Genomic DNA, 17,676 nt, shown 5'->3' with positions numbered 1-17,676 from the left:
GTACCGCAGGCATACTATGCACAGTTCCACTCACTAATCAGATATGGAATCATTTTCTGGGGATACTCAACTCACAGTTTAAAGGTTTTTAGAATGCAAAAAAGAGCTTTAAGAATAATTTGTGGCCTTAAAAAGTTGGAGTCCTGTAAATCCCATTTTACTGAGCTTGGTGTTCTAAATGTTCCAAGTTTATTCATTTACGAAACTATCTTGTTCACTAGGGACTACCTCCTGAAAACAGACAAACTGCTACAGAACAAAAATGTACACAACTATAGTACCAGAGGGAAATCAAACATACATCAAAAATATCACAGAACAACCACCTATCAGAGGAGCATAATTAACATTGGTGTAATACTACACAATAAGATACCAGAGGAAATAAAAAATGCTACTCATCCAATGTTTAAAGTTAAACTAAAGGCATTTCTCATAAAGCACTGTTTCTATTCTGTCAGAGAATTTCTGAATATGTAACAAAATTAATTGTAATAGGTACCTAATTTTAATTTGCCTACTATTTTGCTAATACTATGCATTATCTTTGACCCTTGTTGTGCAATTTGAGCTGTACAATAAAACTGTACCAATAAAAAACCAATCAATCAAAACAAATCAAGGGAAATGGGGGGGGGGGGGGGGGAGTTTTTTTGTGACAAAAATGTAACAAGATTCCAACTTTATCTGACTTTGTTCAAAATTTCTTCATTTGAGTAAGAACCTGCTGCATCTTTTGATGAAGAAAGATCATTTTCTATCTATAATAATGTTCTGTCAGATAAATGGAAGAGTCCAAGTGAAGAACATTTGGATAAATTAGTTGTTTTGTACTGTTTTAGAATAAAATAGAAATAAATACAGAGCTGAATTTTGGTATCATATATTTTTATTGTTTTGTTGCCTCATTGTGCTTATTCAGGCATATGATGCTGCATAAATGCATTATTGTTTTACATATGATAGTGCATGAACATCCATTGACAGGGTGGAACATATATATAATTTGTGCCACATGTCTTCTGCTGCCTAGATGATTCACAATGCCTGGCAAAATATGTATACTTCCAACAGAATGGAACGACTGCCCATACAGCCAGATGAACCTTGGAGCACATTTAGACACTATTCGTGCCTGGTGGAGTTGTTAGCAGAGGTCAATCTGGTCATGGCCCTAGCTGGCCACCCAGGTCACCTGATCTGTCACTGTGCAATTACTTTGTGTGGGGAGACCTCAAGTGTAAGGTGTATCACAACAACCCTCATAGTTGGCAAGAACCACAGCGGAACATTTCATATGACATTGCAAGAATTTCCTTTGACCCGCCTTCAGAAACTTGCTTACCAGGGCCCAAAAGTGTCAAGACCTGAATGGTGGTCAATTTCGACATCTGCTATCGTCAGGTTAGTATTGTATTTCCTTTCCTCTGGTATGCTTCTCTGTACCCTGCAACTCTCTTCTCCAGGCCCCTTTTATTTGCTCCAACCTGTACGTATCAAATATCGTAGATAGATACTTTGTATTCTTTTGGCCACACTACATATGGGTCTATTAATCTATGGAAGTTGTCATCGTTCTTGGTCCTTTTCCTCATCTGCAAAAACAGCATGAAATCTTCCTCCAGTATTTCAGTGAACTGATGTTCAAACATAAATTGCTCTGAATTTTATTTTAGTTGAAGACCTAGGTTGTTCTGTCAGTGATGAGAATGTTAGAGACAGACGGGAACCTCGCATTAGAGAAGGATGGGGCAGGAAATTGGCCGTGGCCATTTCAAAGGATGTAACACAACATTTATAGCGCATTTTTAGGGATTCTAAAGAGAATCTAAATCTGGAAGATCAATGGAGGATTTGAAGCCCACTGTCCCTGAGTGGAAGTTCAGCATGTTCATCACTGTGCCACATCACTCAGACGTCAGTTGAAACGTGTTCAGAAAGTACTCACAATATGCCTTAGGACAACTTTACCTCTGGTCAACAATGTATCTAAAAACAACTACTGTTACTCATTTCACAATTTTGTATCTTCCTATAGGTAGTGTACCATAGCTACTTTGAGGCAATAGTGAGATACCACATTACCTTTTGGGGAAATGCTAGCAATTTGACAAGAAACCAATTATTAGCATTATGTGCAGTGCGAAGCCAAGGGAATCTTGTTGGCCACTATTAAGAGGCCTAAACATACTAAGTGTTCTCTTGCTGCATTCTTATGAAATACTTCTTCTCACAAATAGTCATCCAGATTTGTTTGCTCCAAACAACTTTCAGCATGGATGTGAAAACTAGAAACAAAGAATGTTTCATGCTTTCTACCCATAGTCTCAATCTTTTCACACAGAACCCACAATATATGCGGTGAAAATATAAATTAGTCAAAAAATGACATAGTTTCAAAAGACTGAGCCTGATTCAGTAAAAAGAAAGTATATAGCATCTGGTACAAAAATGCTGTTATTTTAATGATTAATTTTTTAATGGTGATCTGGCCATTTGAGCATGATAAAAATTAATAGTACACATATAGTCAGATATTTTATAATTCTACTAAATGTTGTATTCCATGTACAATCTATTATAGCGGTAAGCTTGATAGGTCTCCCTTACACTAAATCAATGATTTAACATGTATGTTATAAAACAATAAAATTCTGATTCTGATGCATTGGAGCTCTCATTTAATATAAAGACAGACCAACATTAAGCACTTTTTGTTAACTTCAAAACTCATTTATATCTTGTGCTTTGAGTAAAACTGATACTTTTAAACTGAATATGTAGTGAAAATAATTAAATAGATTAATAACTTTATTCTACATCAATAGGAACACTGACCTGGTTCCTGGCTTAAGATCTTGGATTATAGCCTTGGGTGGTGCATCTCTCTTGACAATTTTGAAGGTACTGAAGTCTTCTTTGCCAGCATCACTCTGATATATAGCACGAAATACGTTGACATACTTGTCTGGTGGATAAGGGACGCCATCCCATTGTATTTCAACTGATGTTGCTTTGAGCTGGGAAACATCGACTTTTAATTCGAAGAAGTATGGATCTGTAACAAAGTCACAATTTGGTAGCCTCCAACATGCATGCGTGCACACCCACCCACCCACCCGCCCTCCACACACACACACACACACACACACACACACACACACACACACACACACCAGTAAGCATAATTTATTTCCAGTTATTGGTGTATGGAGAAAACACATGAAATATATCTCACTGTTTGCTTCCCTAAAAAGTGACCTTTTCCTCCTGGATCTTTTCATTATTGCATGCATGAACTTTCATTCTTCTCACCATTTCCCTCACAGATTCTATGTACTTCCCTAGGTCCACAAAAACTCAACCACTCAACATGTCCCATTTCCTTTGTGGCTTCACTAAAGGATGTACTGCTTTTTTAGATCAGGGTCATCAAACTGTATCAACACCATATCCTACTGCATCGAATGTATTAACCATGTCCTTCACAAGCTCTCTGTAGTTCCTGTTCCTTTATTACCTGGTGTTCTGTTTGTCAATATGATGCTACCACCTTCTCTGCCAACAACCCTGAAGGGCACTGTCTTGCCATCAGTGATTCCAAATGTACAAAATCCTTCCTGGTAACCATGATCAGTTATACCCTCACCCACTACAACTTTTTTTCCAGGGAAGCTAGTCTAAGACATTGCCATACACAATACCCATCTCAGGCTATTTTGGATCTCCTTGAGGAATAATTTTAACCTACTGATAATCCCAAACACCAAATAAGATTTATGTTTTTTGGATGACATTACTATGATTTGAGCCCCTACCTTAATTCTCATGGTACCTAAACAGCTTCTCCATTTCCTTCATATGATCCTTGACATATTTTTACCTCTGTTTCATCTGTTGCCCTATAATGATCTTTGTGCACTAACAATCATATCAATCCACACCAAAAGCTGTATAACCTGGTTACTCGCAGATACTGCATTTACAATGACCAACAATCAATCTCACAGAATAATTAATGGTTTGCAGGGCCCAAAAGGAGAACTCCTTTATTGCTAGGTACAAGACAAGGACAAACAAATTAAATTACATTTCCCACCAAGGCTTCAATTACCTTCAACTTACCCTAAAATGGGGAATATCCTTCCATCTATTGTTCTCACCCTTCCCACAAAGTGCTACACTATTTGCCAACCAATCTACACAATATACTGCTCTGTTATCATGCCCCTACTGTAGGACACTTATCACTGGAAAACAAATCCCTATGCAAAACCCAAGTGCTAGACCTGATCCATACATCTGTCAACCACTTTCTATTCTAGCACCGTTACAGATATGTTGTAATCCTCAATGGCTTCTAAACAATATCTTTAGGCTAACTAAATCACGTCGCATTCTGTGCCATAACTTTTTGTTTAACACTGCCTTAACAGACATACTTTGATCTTTATGCATTTGATCTTCTTCTCCTTAATTTTGGGTATCTTTATTTTCCTGAGAATGTATTTGCAAAAGTTTAATGAGACAATGGAAGACCCATCTTGATCATATTTTTAATGTATAAACTTTCAAATTTTTCACACTTTGGCTATCAAGTAATCTTCAAAAGCTGTCAGATCAGGAAACAACAATGAGATGTAGTTAACTTACAGCACAAAATGTTAATACTGTAATGTAACATATAACTTTGTTTAAGTGATATGTTGCAAAACCATCTGCTGACCAATGAATGATGACTGCTACAATAAAAAAGTTTATTTAAGTAATGAATTGGTATAGACTGCTTTTTTTTGGAAGTTTGTTTTCTTTATGTGCATGTACCCTGGAGTGGATGGACACAACAAATCTGCAAGCCATCTTACTGTGTTCACGGTACTTGCCCACTGGGCAGTTTATTCTGTGTCATCGGGTCTGCCTTGGAGATATGATGGAAGAAGAACAGCCATGACAATAACAATGACATCACAGGAGCAAGAGAGACACTGCTATCTGTAAAATTCAATTGCAATCGGTCCTTCATAATGTATTTGTGATGTTCTGAATAATGAGCAAACTTTGTTACACAAGATTATTGTAAATGAGACTACAGCATATGACACATTGTGAGAAAAGAAGTCTGACCAAGATATATTGGTGAGTTTGTACAAATAACACGGTGAGCAAATGAATAATGGGAAATTGTAGCTCCTGAGCAAACTTTACATCACCATATCACGATAACAAGCCCAGGTTGTCATAACACACACATACAAAATTGAGATACACCATATTAAGAGTAGACTGCTACGCAGTATCTTGTCAAAAATTTCAGTGTGCAAGAGAGGGACAGATTCTGAAGATGGCTTGATACCCAAAAACACAACACACAAAATGTTAAAGACTGTACAGTGAAAAAGCACTCAACAATGAGAGTTATATTGTCTAATGGAATTATGATTTTGGACTCTCTTAATGATTTTATATACATTTCAGACCTGTCATTCAGTTGAAAAGTTGTGAAATTGCTCTGAAAGATTTGTCAGTCATGCATAATTTCTTTGAATTAAGCTTTGCTTTTATTTGAACTTGAATAATTACAAAGATTTCTCTTTCAGTGATTTCTTCAATATCAGAAGAAATGTATTGTGGTCAATTGCTGCCATCTTCATCTGGCGAAATGCAAATTGATGTAACAGTCAACAGGCACATAACATGAATTCAATTTGCAATGTGAACATCTCTCTTTTATCAGTCACTTCAGATGCATGCTCAATTGAACATTCTATATAATATATCGAATGGTTATATTTAAACTTATGCCACATGAGCCAGTGTAGACAGAAAACTATTTATCAAATGTCAACCCAACTTTATATTAATGTTCAGATTGTGTGCTGCAGGATTTGTGGTGTTAGGATCATGATCTGCTGTTAGACACTGGTACTGCTATGGTGAAGTAGGCTGAAACACAAGCATCAGTTTGGATTACAAAGTTGCAGAGAGTCAACATGGGTCTGGACAAGGTGAGCAGAGCTTCACTTGTAAAGCTGTTTTATCAAAACAACAGCAATAGTGTCACTACTCTTTGTGAGTACTGACCCATTAAAAGATTATTGAGAGGTCATCTTTCCACCCCAGAGTTGAAGAACATGATTGAGAAGTTCGAATTAGCAAGCGATTTGAAAATCATGCCTGGAAGAGGCCAATGGCCAACTGCATCACAAATTGTTGAAGTTACTGTTGCCATGGCCGAGAATGTAGGCCACAAAGTGTGATCTTCAAGTAGAGCACAATCTGTGTCATGACAATCAAAATTTTATGGTCCACTGTTTGAAAAGTGCTGCAAACAACTGTGAATGGTAACTGTACAAGTTCCATAGTACTCACCAACTTTTACAACATGATGCAGACATTGAAGAAGAACTTGCTCTTATGTTTCTTCCAAGGGCTCCAGCTGATGACATGTGGCCTTGGAACATTTTGTGGCATACTGAAGCACCTTTATTTATTTTTCTCTTCCGCATGTTGTTACAAAGTTTCATTGTCCTACAATCACCTGTTTTTCTTGGAGGCCTCTCAGGTAGCAAAAATCTAATTATAACCCCGCTGTATTTCAATAATATTATTGCATTTGTCCATTTCTTGTGTTTAATTTCTGTTCTGTGAAGGACTATAGACATAGTGTACTTTTCATTCCTTCATTGTTTTCTCCTACCAAGAAGGAGAACCTTCAATCTTGTGGAACAAGTGGAGATATACACTAAGAAAATATAATAATGCAAAGTCCAGGTAGGTTGGAATATCAACAATATTATGAAAGGGATCGATTGCTACTTGCTATCAAGATGACACACTGAGGTGCAGATAGGCACAACATGCCGCCCCCCCCCCCCCCCCCCCCCCCCCAGCTCAACGTTCTCTCGACTCTGCACCTGGCAGCCTTGAGCCTTGTTCTGCCTCCATCAGACACTCTGCCAGACAGCACTCAGTTCTCTTCCGCCATCTGTACCTTGCTGTCCTTCCGCCTTCACTTCTCCTCTCCAAATTGATGGTTCCATCCACTGCAGTTGAATTCTGGCCACAGACAGCAGTCATGTGTGTGTGGTAATGCTTGTGTCAATGCGTGTACATTTCATTTCAGAAGAAGGCTTTGCCTGAAAGCTCAGCCTTCTCTTTGTACCTGTCTGCAACTCAATGTGTCTTCTTTATGGTGAGTAGTGATCTATGCTTTTCATAATGTTGTTAACACAGTAGAAGCAACTTTTAGAAGGTGTGTATTGTATTTACAATAAATCATCATTGTCTGGCCTAATGCTATTTATGCATATGCCACTTAAAGTAAACCTAGTACATTAGAAGGAAACTGACTATTTTGAAAAGTATATGCTGCTTCTTAGTTGCATTAAATAGCTTCTGTTTTTACTTCCGTTGATACATTAATGCCGGCCACTGGTGGCCGAGTGGTTCTAGGCACTTCAGTTTGGAACCGCGCGACTGCTACGGTCGCAGGTTTGAATCCTGCCTCGGGCATGGATGGGTGTGATGTCCTTAGGTTAGTTAGGTTTAAGTAGTTCTAAGTTCTAGGAGACTGATGACCTGAGATGTTAAGTCCCATAGTGCTCTGAACCATTTGATATGTTAATGTCCTCTTGATTACCTAAGTACTTTTCAAAGAAAGTAGGTACCTCCAGTTGTAACAGCAAATGACTGTTTACAATACACTAACTTGTAATGCCGCAATAAATGAATACTATTACTTGCAATGTAGCTCTAAATTCACTCCTAGGTTCATTTACAGATGAATGAGAGAGACTTCCCCTCCATTATTTCTTTCATTGTAATTAACTCTAATGTCTTAAATGCAGTACTGGTCTTATAGATGTCACATTAAAAACATATAGGTTTGACTACATGAAAATGATTTTCTGGCATGTAATACTCCCCTTAAGTGTTTTGAAATTTTTATAGTAATCAGCTTTCAGTATCTCAACATTGGCATTTTTCCAGAACACACAGAATATTAAAAAAATCTTTGAAGTACAATACTATGTTTAAAATTGTCTTTGTGGGCAAGTTAGTGCATGGTATTTACCCTTCTATGAAATTATCATCTCAAAGTAGACGTTTTGCATAGAATTTCCTGCAGGAATTTTATAATTTTTATATCAGTTAACCACGATCATAAAATACAGACTACTAATTTTTAAAATAAGCAGTCCAGCATTTTTAAATGTACAATAATAGTTACAACAACAGAAAATTTATTTTAGTAAATCAGTTCTAAAAATTCACATGATTGTGGTTTTACATACCATGGAGGGCTGTTGTTGACACAAGTAGTCCTTCTCTTGCTTGCAGTTCTGTGGTCTGACCATGAAAGGGTATGAAAAAGATAGCAATTTCATATTGTGAGCTTGGTCGCAGATTCTCCAGGCGATATTTTGTTACTGAACGGTGTATGAGTGGCGTTGCTGTGTACACCTTTGTCAATAAATATTAATTTCATTAGTACATTGTTCTTTACAGTACACAAAGTTGTGATTTAAGGAGATGAAAGGTGATCTTGTAGTAAGGAAAAGCATGATAATTTCACAGATTATAAGCAAGAAAACATACTTAAGGATCAGCAAACACTAGGCAGAATATAGCTGAAGCAGAAAACGTACAACTACCACATTTGCCATTCTTGTGTGGAAAGACTCAAAGTAATGGTTTACAAAGAGGCAAAGAAGAACTGAGTTTCAACAGGCTTCATCTCTTTTGCTAAATGAGGATCTTTTGATAGCAAAAGGTAGCATTTGTGTCACCTTTATTCTAGGTGTACGTTTGCTTCCACCTAGTAATATGAAATTCTGTGATTTTATTGTGAGTATGGAGGTGCAGTGTTCAGAATACAAAAGTTATGCACCCTCCCCTCTCTTTGTCCTGTTGGCAGGAAACTTTGCAGCTCTGAAAATGTTTCTGTCATCATAGGCCTTCAAAATCACAAAACTTGATTGGTAATATCAAATATAAATTTCTCAGCAGTTATTAGCAACTTACTATCTGAAAAGTGCACTACTGCTTGTGTTACTATGTACCATTTATTGAGAAGATTGCTCCAGATTTCAATGCAGTAGAATGCCATTCTCTACAGATGGAGTTAGTTATTTCCATGTTCTGTAACTCATACAGTTTCAACTTTTGTTTGAAGTTAATTTTGTTAACCAATAAATTTTTTACATCATTCAGTAGGTCATCAAAGTATTTTGTGGCTGATTTCTCAACTCCTTTCTGCATCACATTGAGGATTAGTGGTGGATAGTGTAAATAATTTCTCCTTGTAGCGTGTTACTGTTGTTTCCAAATTGTATTTGATTGTTGACAGTAAGCTCAATTCTTTAAAATGATACTTACATGAAGTTCTAGAGTGAACACCACATATTATCCTTATTATATGCTTTTGTATTTTGTTCCACAATGACCCCAGAATATGATACCACAAGATCATAGTGAATGAAAAGAGGAAAAGAAAATCAACTTTTTTTTTTTTTTTGTCAAAATCTGATGCGTGTTATGAAAAAGTTCTATGGCTTAGACATTTCAGAAGATCTGTGACATGTGACATCCAAACAAAGGAGGAAGATTAGGATTTAATGCCCCACCAACATTGAGGTCAATAGAGAAGCACAAGCTCAGATTACTTCAAGGATGGGGAACAAAATTGGCCAAGCCCTTTCAAAGGAACCATCCCATCATTTGGCTGGAGTAATACAGGGAAATGATGGAAAACTTCACTCGGAATGGTCAGATGTGGATTTGAAAAGTTGTTGTCCTGAATGCAAGTCCAGTATGCTAATCACTGTGTCACCTCACTTGGTCTCTGATGTCCAGTACAACTTCTTATCACTCTATCAATCTAAACTCCGAGAAATTCAGAATATTCTGTTTCCTTTATTGATTTACCTTCTTCTTCTTTTAAATATGTGGACTGCCTTGTGGGAATTACTGAATTGAAATGCATGTACTATGCTTTTTCTATAAGGTGCGTCTGGAAGTTTGGTAAATGGTCTCTTCAGAGTGATCACCTTTAATTACAATACACTTCTGACATCAGTTGTAAAGCTCTTGGAGACTGCCAGCAGATGCCTCTGGTGGAATCACTCAAAATGCCATGATCATGCATTGTTAGATATCTGAATCATTACAAGAGATGAGACCTAATGTTACCAATCCAAACCAGAGACCAAGCAATGATCAATGACATGGTGTTCATCATCTTCCCCACCTCAATCAAGTACAAATTCACTATAGATAACGCCTATCAACAGCGCTATCGACAGCATCTTAGTCTTCAATTTTGCCCGATGACTTTTTTTGGGTGGGGAAGACTGAACACCATGACAATGACTGTCACTTAGTCTCTGGACCATATTGGTAGCACCAGGTCTCATCTCCTGTGATGATGTAGATACAGAACAATGCATGAGCACGGTGCTTTGAGTCATTCCACAAGAAGACTTTGCTGACAGTTGCCAACAGCTTCACATTCAATGTCAGAAGTGTGTTGTAGCTAATGGTGACTACTCTGAAGGGCAGTAAAGATATTTTGTTTGTAACTCTTGTTTCATTTATTTTCTGAGAACTTTTCAGATGCACCTTGTCTCTTCAGTGACAGCACCCATTTGAAGAGGACCACTTATTAATTTTCAAGAAAATATTATTTACATTTTCAAGTGTTTTAAGTACACAGTTAAGCTTCATTATAACATTTGCATTAGCATGAAAGAGTATTGTTTCTATTTCTTGGGTATATGATGGAAGATCATTCATATATAACAAGAACAAGAGTGAATCCAATGTCAATCCCTGTCGTATGGCTGGAGTGATTGTTCCTCATTCTGAAGATGCTTTTTCATTGTGTATAATCAACAAGTTTCTTAATGCAACACTCTGTATCCTCTTACAAGGGAACCTCCCCATCGCACCCCCCTCGGGTTTAGTTATAAGTTGGCAAAGTGGATAGGCCTTGAGAAACTGAACACAGATCAATCGAGAAAACAGGAAGAAGTTGTGTGGAACGATGAAAAAAATAAGCAAAATATACAAACTGAGTAGTCCACGCGCAACATAGGCAACATCAAGGATAATGTGGGCTCAGTAGCGCCGTGGTCCCGTGGTTAGCGTGAACAGCTGCGGAACGAAAGGTCCTTGGTTCAAGTCTTCCCTCGAGTGGAAATTTTTATTTTCGCGAAGTTATCATCTGTCCGTTCGTTCATCGACGTCTCTGTTCACGGTAATAAGTTCAGTGTCCGTCTTTTGCGACCGCACCGCAAAACCGTGCGATTAGCAGACGAAAGGACGTGCCTCTCCAATGGGAACTGAAAACATTTGATCGCAAGGTCATAGGTCAACCGATTCCTCCACAGGAAAACACGTCTGGTATATTCTATACTACACTGGTGACGGCATGTGCATCACATGACAGGAATATGTTGTCGACCCACCTAACTTGTTCACTTGGCGAATAGGTGAAAAGATTCTTCTACCTTGCCCAATTTAGGTTTTCTTGTGGATGTCATAATCACACCCAAAAAAGTTATGAAAACATAAGAGTTGTCACATAATCTGCAACAAATGAATGCAACAGTTTCACAGTCACACAGTTTTCCCTGTGCTCTGTCAAAACATATGTTTTTAACGTTTTCAAATTTTTCCGTGTAAAGACTGTCAAATCCTGCATATGTCCAAGCAAATCTGAACATGTCCTGGAATTTTGGAGAGCGAAGTTGATTATGTGTGAGTACCTGAACTTTGATAATTGTCTGAAAATAAAAAATTAAACTTTTCACTCCAGGGAAGATTTGAACCAAGGACCTTTCGTTCCACAGCTGCTCACGCTAACCACGGGACCACGGCGCTACTGAGCCAACAATCTCTTTGATGTTGCCTATCTTGCGCATGGACTACTCAGTTTGTATATTTTGCTTATTTTTTTCATAGTTCCACACAATTTCTTCCTGTTTTCTCGATTGATCTGTGTTCAGGTTTTCAAGGCCTATCCACTGTGCCAACTTATAACTAAATCTGAGGGGGGTGCGATGGAGAGGTTCCCATGTTAGATAGAAATCAGTTACTAGAAAGATTTCTGATAACATAATATTTGAGCTTATCTAGGAGCAGTGGCGGATACAGAAAAACCTCAAGGAGGGGGCGCTAAAGACATCTTGAGCTACCTTTACTTTTACCATAATAAAAAATAATCAAGTCACATGCAAAGTTTAAGAAAGTTTTATTTAAACTGATTATACACATATACAAAGACAATGCCACCTTATGATACATTATTAGTAAAAATATTGTTACAAGTCTTGTAACAATATATTTACTGAGAAATTACTATGAATTACTATTATTAATACTTCATAATCAACTGATCACTCTCACTCTTGACTAATCTCCACACTCGCACTTGCTACAACTAGAACTTTTTACTTATTCATTCTTCAGTCTCAATATTTCTGTTTCTGAATGTGAACTAGCTTCCTACTTGGTGAATAGTCCATATTTATAATGCTACATATTGAAGGTTCTCTGTACAAGAAAACAGTAGAATATTTACAACTTTCCTCAAACAAATGCCAGACAGAATAACATATCGAGATCACTAGAATGGCCGCATCTTTTCTCATAGGTATGTGTTAGCTATCTATGTGCCAGACAGAAACATATAAAATATGATGACGTGGACGGGCATGCTACATAGGAAAGTACAACTACTCACTTCAGTTGAGTCGACTGACAAAAGAAACGAACAAATAGCATGCAGGCTGACTGCCAGGGCAGCACGGGTGGCAATGTGGCAATGCACTCAGCCCCATAGGGCTGGGAATGGGGGGGGTGGGGGGTGGGGGAGAGCTGCACACCCCTCACGTCCCCCATATGTATCCGCCACTGTCTAGGAGAATAATGTGGTCTGCACGATCAAATGCTTTTGGCAAGTCACAGATAATACCAGTTGAGAATATTTTGTCATTTAAAATTTGCATAATATGATTTATGAATCCAAAAATAGTATGTTCTTTGGAGAGACAATTTTCAAGTTTAAATTGAGATTGACTAAGTATGATATTTTGATAGAGGGTGAGTCATGGTTCCTGCACCACATTCTTTTCCAGTATCTTTGAGAAGAAGTAAGTCATCAAACTGAACAGTAATTATTAATACCTTGCTTACTGTTTTCCTTGTAAAGGGTCTTGACAGTAGCATATTTCAGTACCGTACGTCTGGAATTATTCCTGTGATAGTAATGTTTACATGTGTGGCTAATACACTGCTTAAATGTAAAGAATAGGATTTTAGTACTTTACTTTAGATATCGTCAACTCTATAAGAGTTTTTTTGTTTGGGGGGAATTAATTACATTCTTAAGTTTCTTTAGCAGAGCATTGGTAAATGTAATTTGACTATGCATCAGACATTGCTTCTTGTGTATTCTATTGCTGTATCCCTCGAATAGTCCATGTCAATTTTCTGAACTACTTCAAAGGAAGTGGTTATTAAATATATGGGCTACCTAATTGCTATCAATAATTATTTGGCTGTTCTCTTTAATAACCAAGATCTCATTTTCTTTAATTGAATTCTCAGTTAACCACAGACAGCACAACTTCTAATTGTTGATCTAAGCAAGAACTACTGCTACGAATGTATTTGAACTTGATTTTATTTTTTACATGCATGAAAACTCCACTTTTGTCCACATTTTCCCTACAGAAATTGGCTGCTAATTTATGGTCTTCTATGTTTAACATATGAATTACGTGGTGCTCAGACAGATGTAATACATCAACTTAATTTTGATACTCTACAAGTTTGTTAACCTGGTTTTTAATCCTTTAACACTCTGATACATAATAGCAATGTTATTCAAACAAGTTATTTGTGTGCGACACTTCATTTATCTAAATTGCTTTTAAAGTAGTGCATCTGAGTATGGTATTTAACCTAAAAAAGGTTAGCTCTCACACTCAATTATAGCCAAGACAAGCATATGTAACTATATTTATTTAGACTCACATTTGAGGCCTAAACATTTGGTTTTAAATTATCAGTATTTACATGATTGCAGCTACATTAGTTAATATTCAGTTGTGTGAAAAATAACTAAATTATTATGATACAATGCTTACCTTATCATTAACTTCTTTGTACCTCAACTGAATACCATCTATGAACTGTGCTTCTTCTTCAGAAAATCTGCGCCAGCTGAGATCGACCCATGTAGCATTAAGTTCAACTACAGCAAGAGCAGGATCTATCTCTATTATAGGTGGTAACGCTGAAATAGAAATACTGATGAGCCTTCCAAACTTCATGCAAATTTCACCATGCATCACTAACACATCAGGTAATAGATTAGATTAGATTAATACTAGTTCCATGGATCATGAATACGATATTTCGTAATGATGTGGAACGAGTCAAATTTTCCAATACATGACATAATTAAGTTAATTTAACAACATACTTAAGTTAATATAACAACTTTTTTATTTTTTTGTTTTTTTTTAATTTTTTAATTTTTTTTAATAATTTTTTCCCTTAATTTATATCTAAAAATTCCTCTATGGGGTAGATGGAGTTGTCATTCAGAAATTCTTTTAATTTCTTCTTAAATACTTGTTGGTTATCTGTCAGACTTTTGATACTATTTGGTAAGTGACCAAAGACTTTAGTGCCAGTATAATTCACCCCGTTCTGTGCCAAAGTTAGATTTAATCTTTAATAGTGAAGATCATCCTTTCTCCTAGTATTGTAGTTATGCACACTACTATTACTTTTGAATTGGATTTGGCTGTTAATAACAAATTTCATAAGAGAGTATATATACTGAGAAGCTACTGTGAATATCCCTAGATCCTTAAATAAATGTCTGCAAGATGATCTTGGGTGGACTCCAGCTATTATTCTGATTACACGCTTTTGTGCAATAAATACTTTATTCCTCAGTGATAAATTACCCCAAAATATGATACCATATGAAAGCAATGAGTGAAAATAGGCGTAGTAAGCTAATTTACTAAGATGTTTATCACCAAAATTTTCAATGACCCTTATTGCATAAGTAGCTGAACTCAAACATTTCAGCAGATCATCAATGTGTTTCTTCCAATTTAATCTCTCATCAATGGACATACCTAAAAATTTGGAATATTCTACCTTAGCTATATACTTCTGATTAAGGTCTGTATTTATTAATGGCGTCATACCATTCACTGTACGGAACTGTATGTACTGTGTCTTATCAAAATTCAGTGAGAGTCCGTTTACAAAGAACCACTTAGTAATTTTCTGAAAGACAGTATTGACAATTTCATCAGTTAATTCTTGTTTCGCAGGTGTGATTACTATACTTGTATCATCAGCAAAGAGAACTAACTTTGCCTCTTCATGAATATAGAATAGCAAGTCATTAATATATATTAAGAACAACAAAGGACCCAAGACTGACCCTTGTGGAACCCCATTCTTGATAGTTCCCCAGTTTGAGGAATGTGCTGATCTGTGCATATTATGAGAACTGCTTATTTCAACTTTCTGCACTCGTCCAGTTAGGTACGAATTGAACCATTTGTGCACTGTCCCACTCATGCCACAATATTTGAGCTTGTATAGCAGAATTTCATGATTTACACAATCAAAAGCCTTTGAGAGATCACAAAAAATCCCAATGGGTGGTGTTCGGTTATTCACATCATTTAAAATTTGATTGGTGAAGGCATATATGGCATTTTCTGTTGAAAAACCTTCCTGGAAACCAAACTGAAATTTTGTTAGTACTTCATTTTTACAGATATGTGAAGCTACTCTTGAATACATTACTTTCTCAAAAATTTTGGATAAAGCTGTTAGAAGGGAGATTGGACGGTAATTGTTGACATCAGATCTATCCCCCTTTTTATGCAAAGGTATAACAATAGCATATTTCAGTCTATCAGGGAAAATGCCCTGTTCCAGAGAGCTATTACACAGGTGGCTGAGAATCTTACTTATGTGTTGAGAACAAGCTTTTAGTATTTTGCTGGAAATGCCATCAATTCCATGTGAGTTTTTGCTTTTAAGCAAGTTTATTATTTTCCTAATTTCAGAGGGAGAAGTGGGTGAGATTTCAATTGTATCAAACTGCATAGGTATGGCCTCTTCCATTAACAGCCTAGCATCTTCTAATGAACACCTGGATCCTACCATATCCACATTTAGAAAATGATTATTAAAAATATTTTCAACTTCTGACTTTTTGTTCGTAAAGTTTTCATTCAATTTGATGGTAATACTGTCTTCCTGTGCTCTCGGTTGACCTGTTTCTCTTTCAATAATATTCCAAATTGTTTTATTTTTATTATCAGAGTTGCTGATTTCAGACATGATACACATACTTCTGTATTTTTTGATAACTTTTCTTAATATAACACAGTAGTTTTTATAATGTTTGATAGTTTCTGGGCCACTACTCTTTCTTGCTGTCAGATACATTTCCCTTTTCCGGTTACAAGATATTTTTATACCCTTAGTAGGCCATGGTTTGTTACAAGGTTTCTTACGAGTATATTTAACTATTTTCTTGGGGAAGCAGTTTTCAAATGTATTTACAAAAATGTCATGAAATAAATTATATTTTAAATTGGCATCAGGTTCACGGTACACCTCACCCCAGTCTAACTGCTGTAGGCTTTCCCTGAAATTTGCAATTGTTAAATCGTTGACTGAATGTACTATTTTGGAGGACTGTTTAGTATTGCTGAATGGAGCTACGTCATATATTGTAACTAGCTGTGCACCATGATCAGAAAGACCATTCTCAACAGGCTGAGCATTTATCTGGTTAAACTTATCTTGGTCTATAAAGAAGTTATCTATCAGTGAGCTGCTATCCTTTACCACCTGAGTAGGAAAATCAATAATGGGTGTCAAATTGAAAGAGCCGAGTAATACTTCAAGGTCATTTTTCCTATTACCCTCTTTCAGAGAATCTACATTGAAGTCCCCACAAATAATAATTTGCTTCCCCCTGTCTGACAGATAGCACAACAAGGAGTCCAAATTTTTCAGAAATAGATGAAAATTTCCTGATGGGGACCTATATACAGTTACAATTATAAATGTGCCTTTATTTAATTTAAGCTCACAGGCACATGCTTCTATATGTTTCTCTACACAAAACTTTTTTGTTTCTGTACTTTTTGCACAATGATAACTTTTGACATATACAGCAACTCCTCCTTCCTCCATATTTTCTCTCATTACATGTGCAGAGAGCTTATAACCACTTACATTTACCTTATCCATATCAGTAACAATGTGATGCTCAGACAGGCATAGTATATCTATTTCATTCTCAGCTTCTAAATCTTCTAAACAAACCAAAAGCTCATCTACTTTATTCTTTAAACTCCCAATATTTTGATGAAATATACTTACATTATTTTTAATTATACTTTTATGAGAACCTTTCCTTATTCTAACATTTTCAGTACTCTCCTGTCTGAGTTTCTCATTGTGCTTAGGCCTAGTTCCTATACAAACAAGGAGATATCTATCTGGCAAGATAAAGTTAAATGCATGTTGTCTTAAATGTATTTGTTTTTATTATACATTATAATTTGTCCTGAATAAGTGCAAATATAATAAGTAACAAATTCAGAAAGAGACACA

The 17,676-nt window shown here is 36.4% G+C and overlaps 1 protein-coding gene across 4 annotated transcripts in view; it reads right to left on the bottom strand.

Moving 5' to 3' along the window:
• LOC124805363 (putative epidermal cell surface receptor) overlaps positions 1–17,676 on the bottom strand; it is a 428,974-nt gene that overhangs the window by 53,173 nt on the left and 358,125 nt on the right. For all 4 annotated transcript variants that reach the window (XM_047265922.1, XM_047265913.1, XM_047265930.1 and 1 more), the window contains 3 exons: positions 14,154–14,302; positions 8,295–8,463; positions 2,839–3,058 (listed from right to left, as the gene is read on the bottom strand). In XM_047265922.1, the coding sequence (XP_047121878.1) occupies positions 2,839–3,058; positions 8,295–8,463; positions 14,154–14,302 (538 nt within the window). The remainder of the gene's footprint in view (positions 1–2,838; positions 3,059–8,294; positions 8,464–14,153; positions 14,303–17,676) is intronic.

Source organism: Schistocerca piceifrons, chromosome 1 (genome assembly GCF_021461385.2).
Source record: "Schistocerca piceifrons isolate TAMUIC-IGC-003096 chromosome 1, iqSchPice1.1, whole genome shotgun sequence".
Classification (NCBI taxonomy): Eukaryota; Metazoa; Arthropoda; class Insecta; order Orthoptera; family Acrididae; genus Schistocerca; species Schistocerca piceifrons.
Note: the sequence above shows the minus strand (reverse complement) of the source record. Positions and strands in the feature narration are given on the sequence as shown.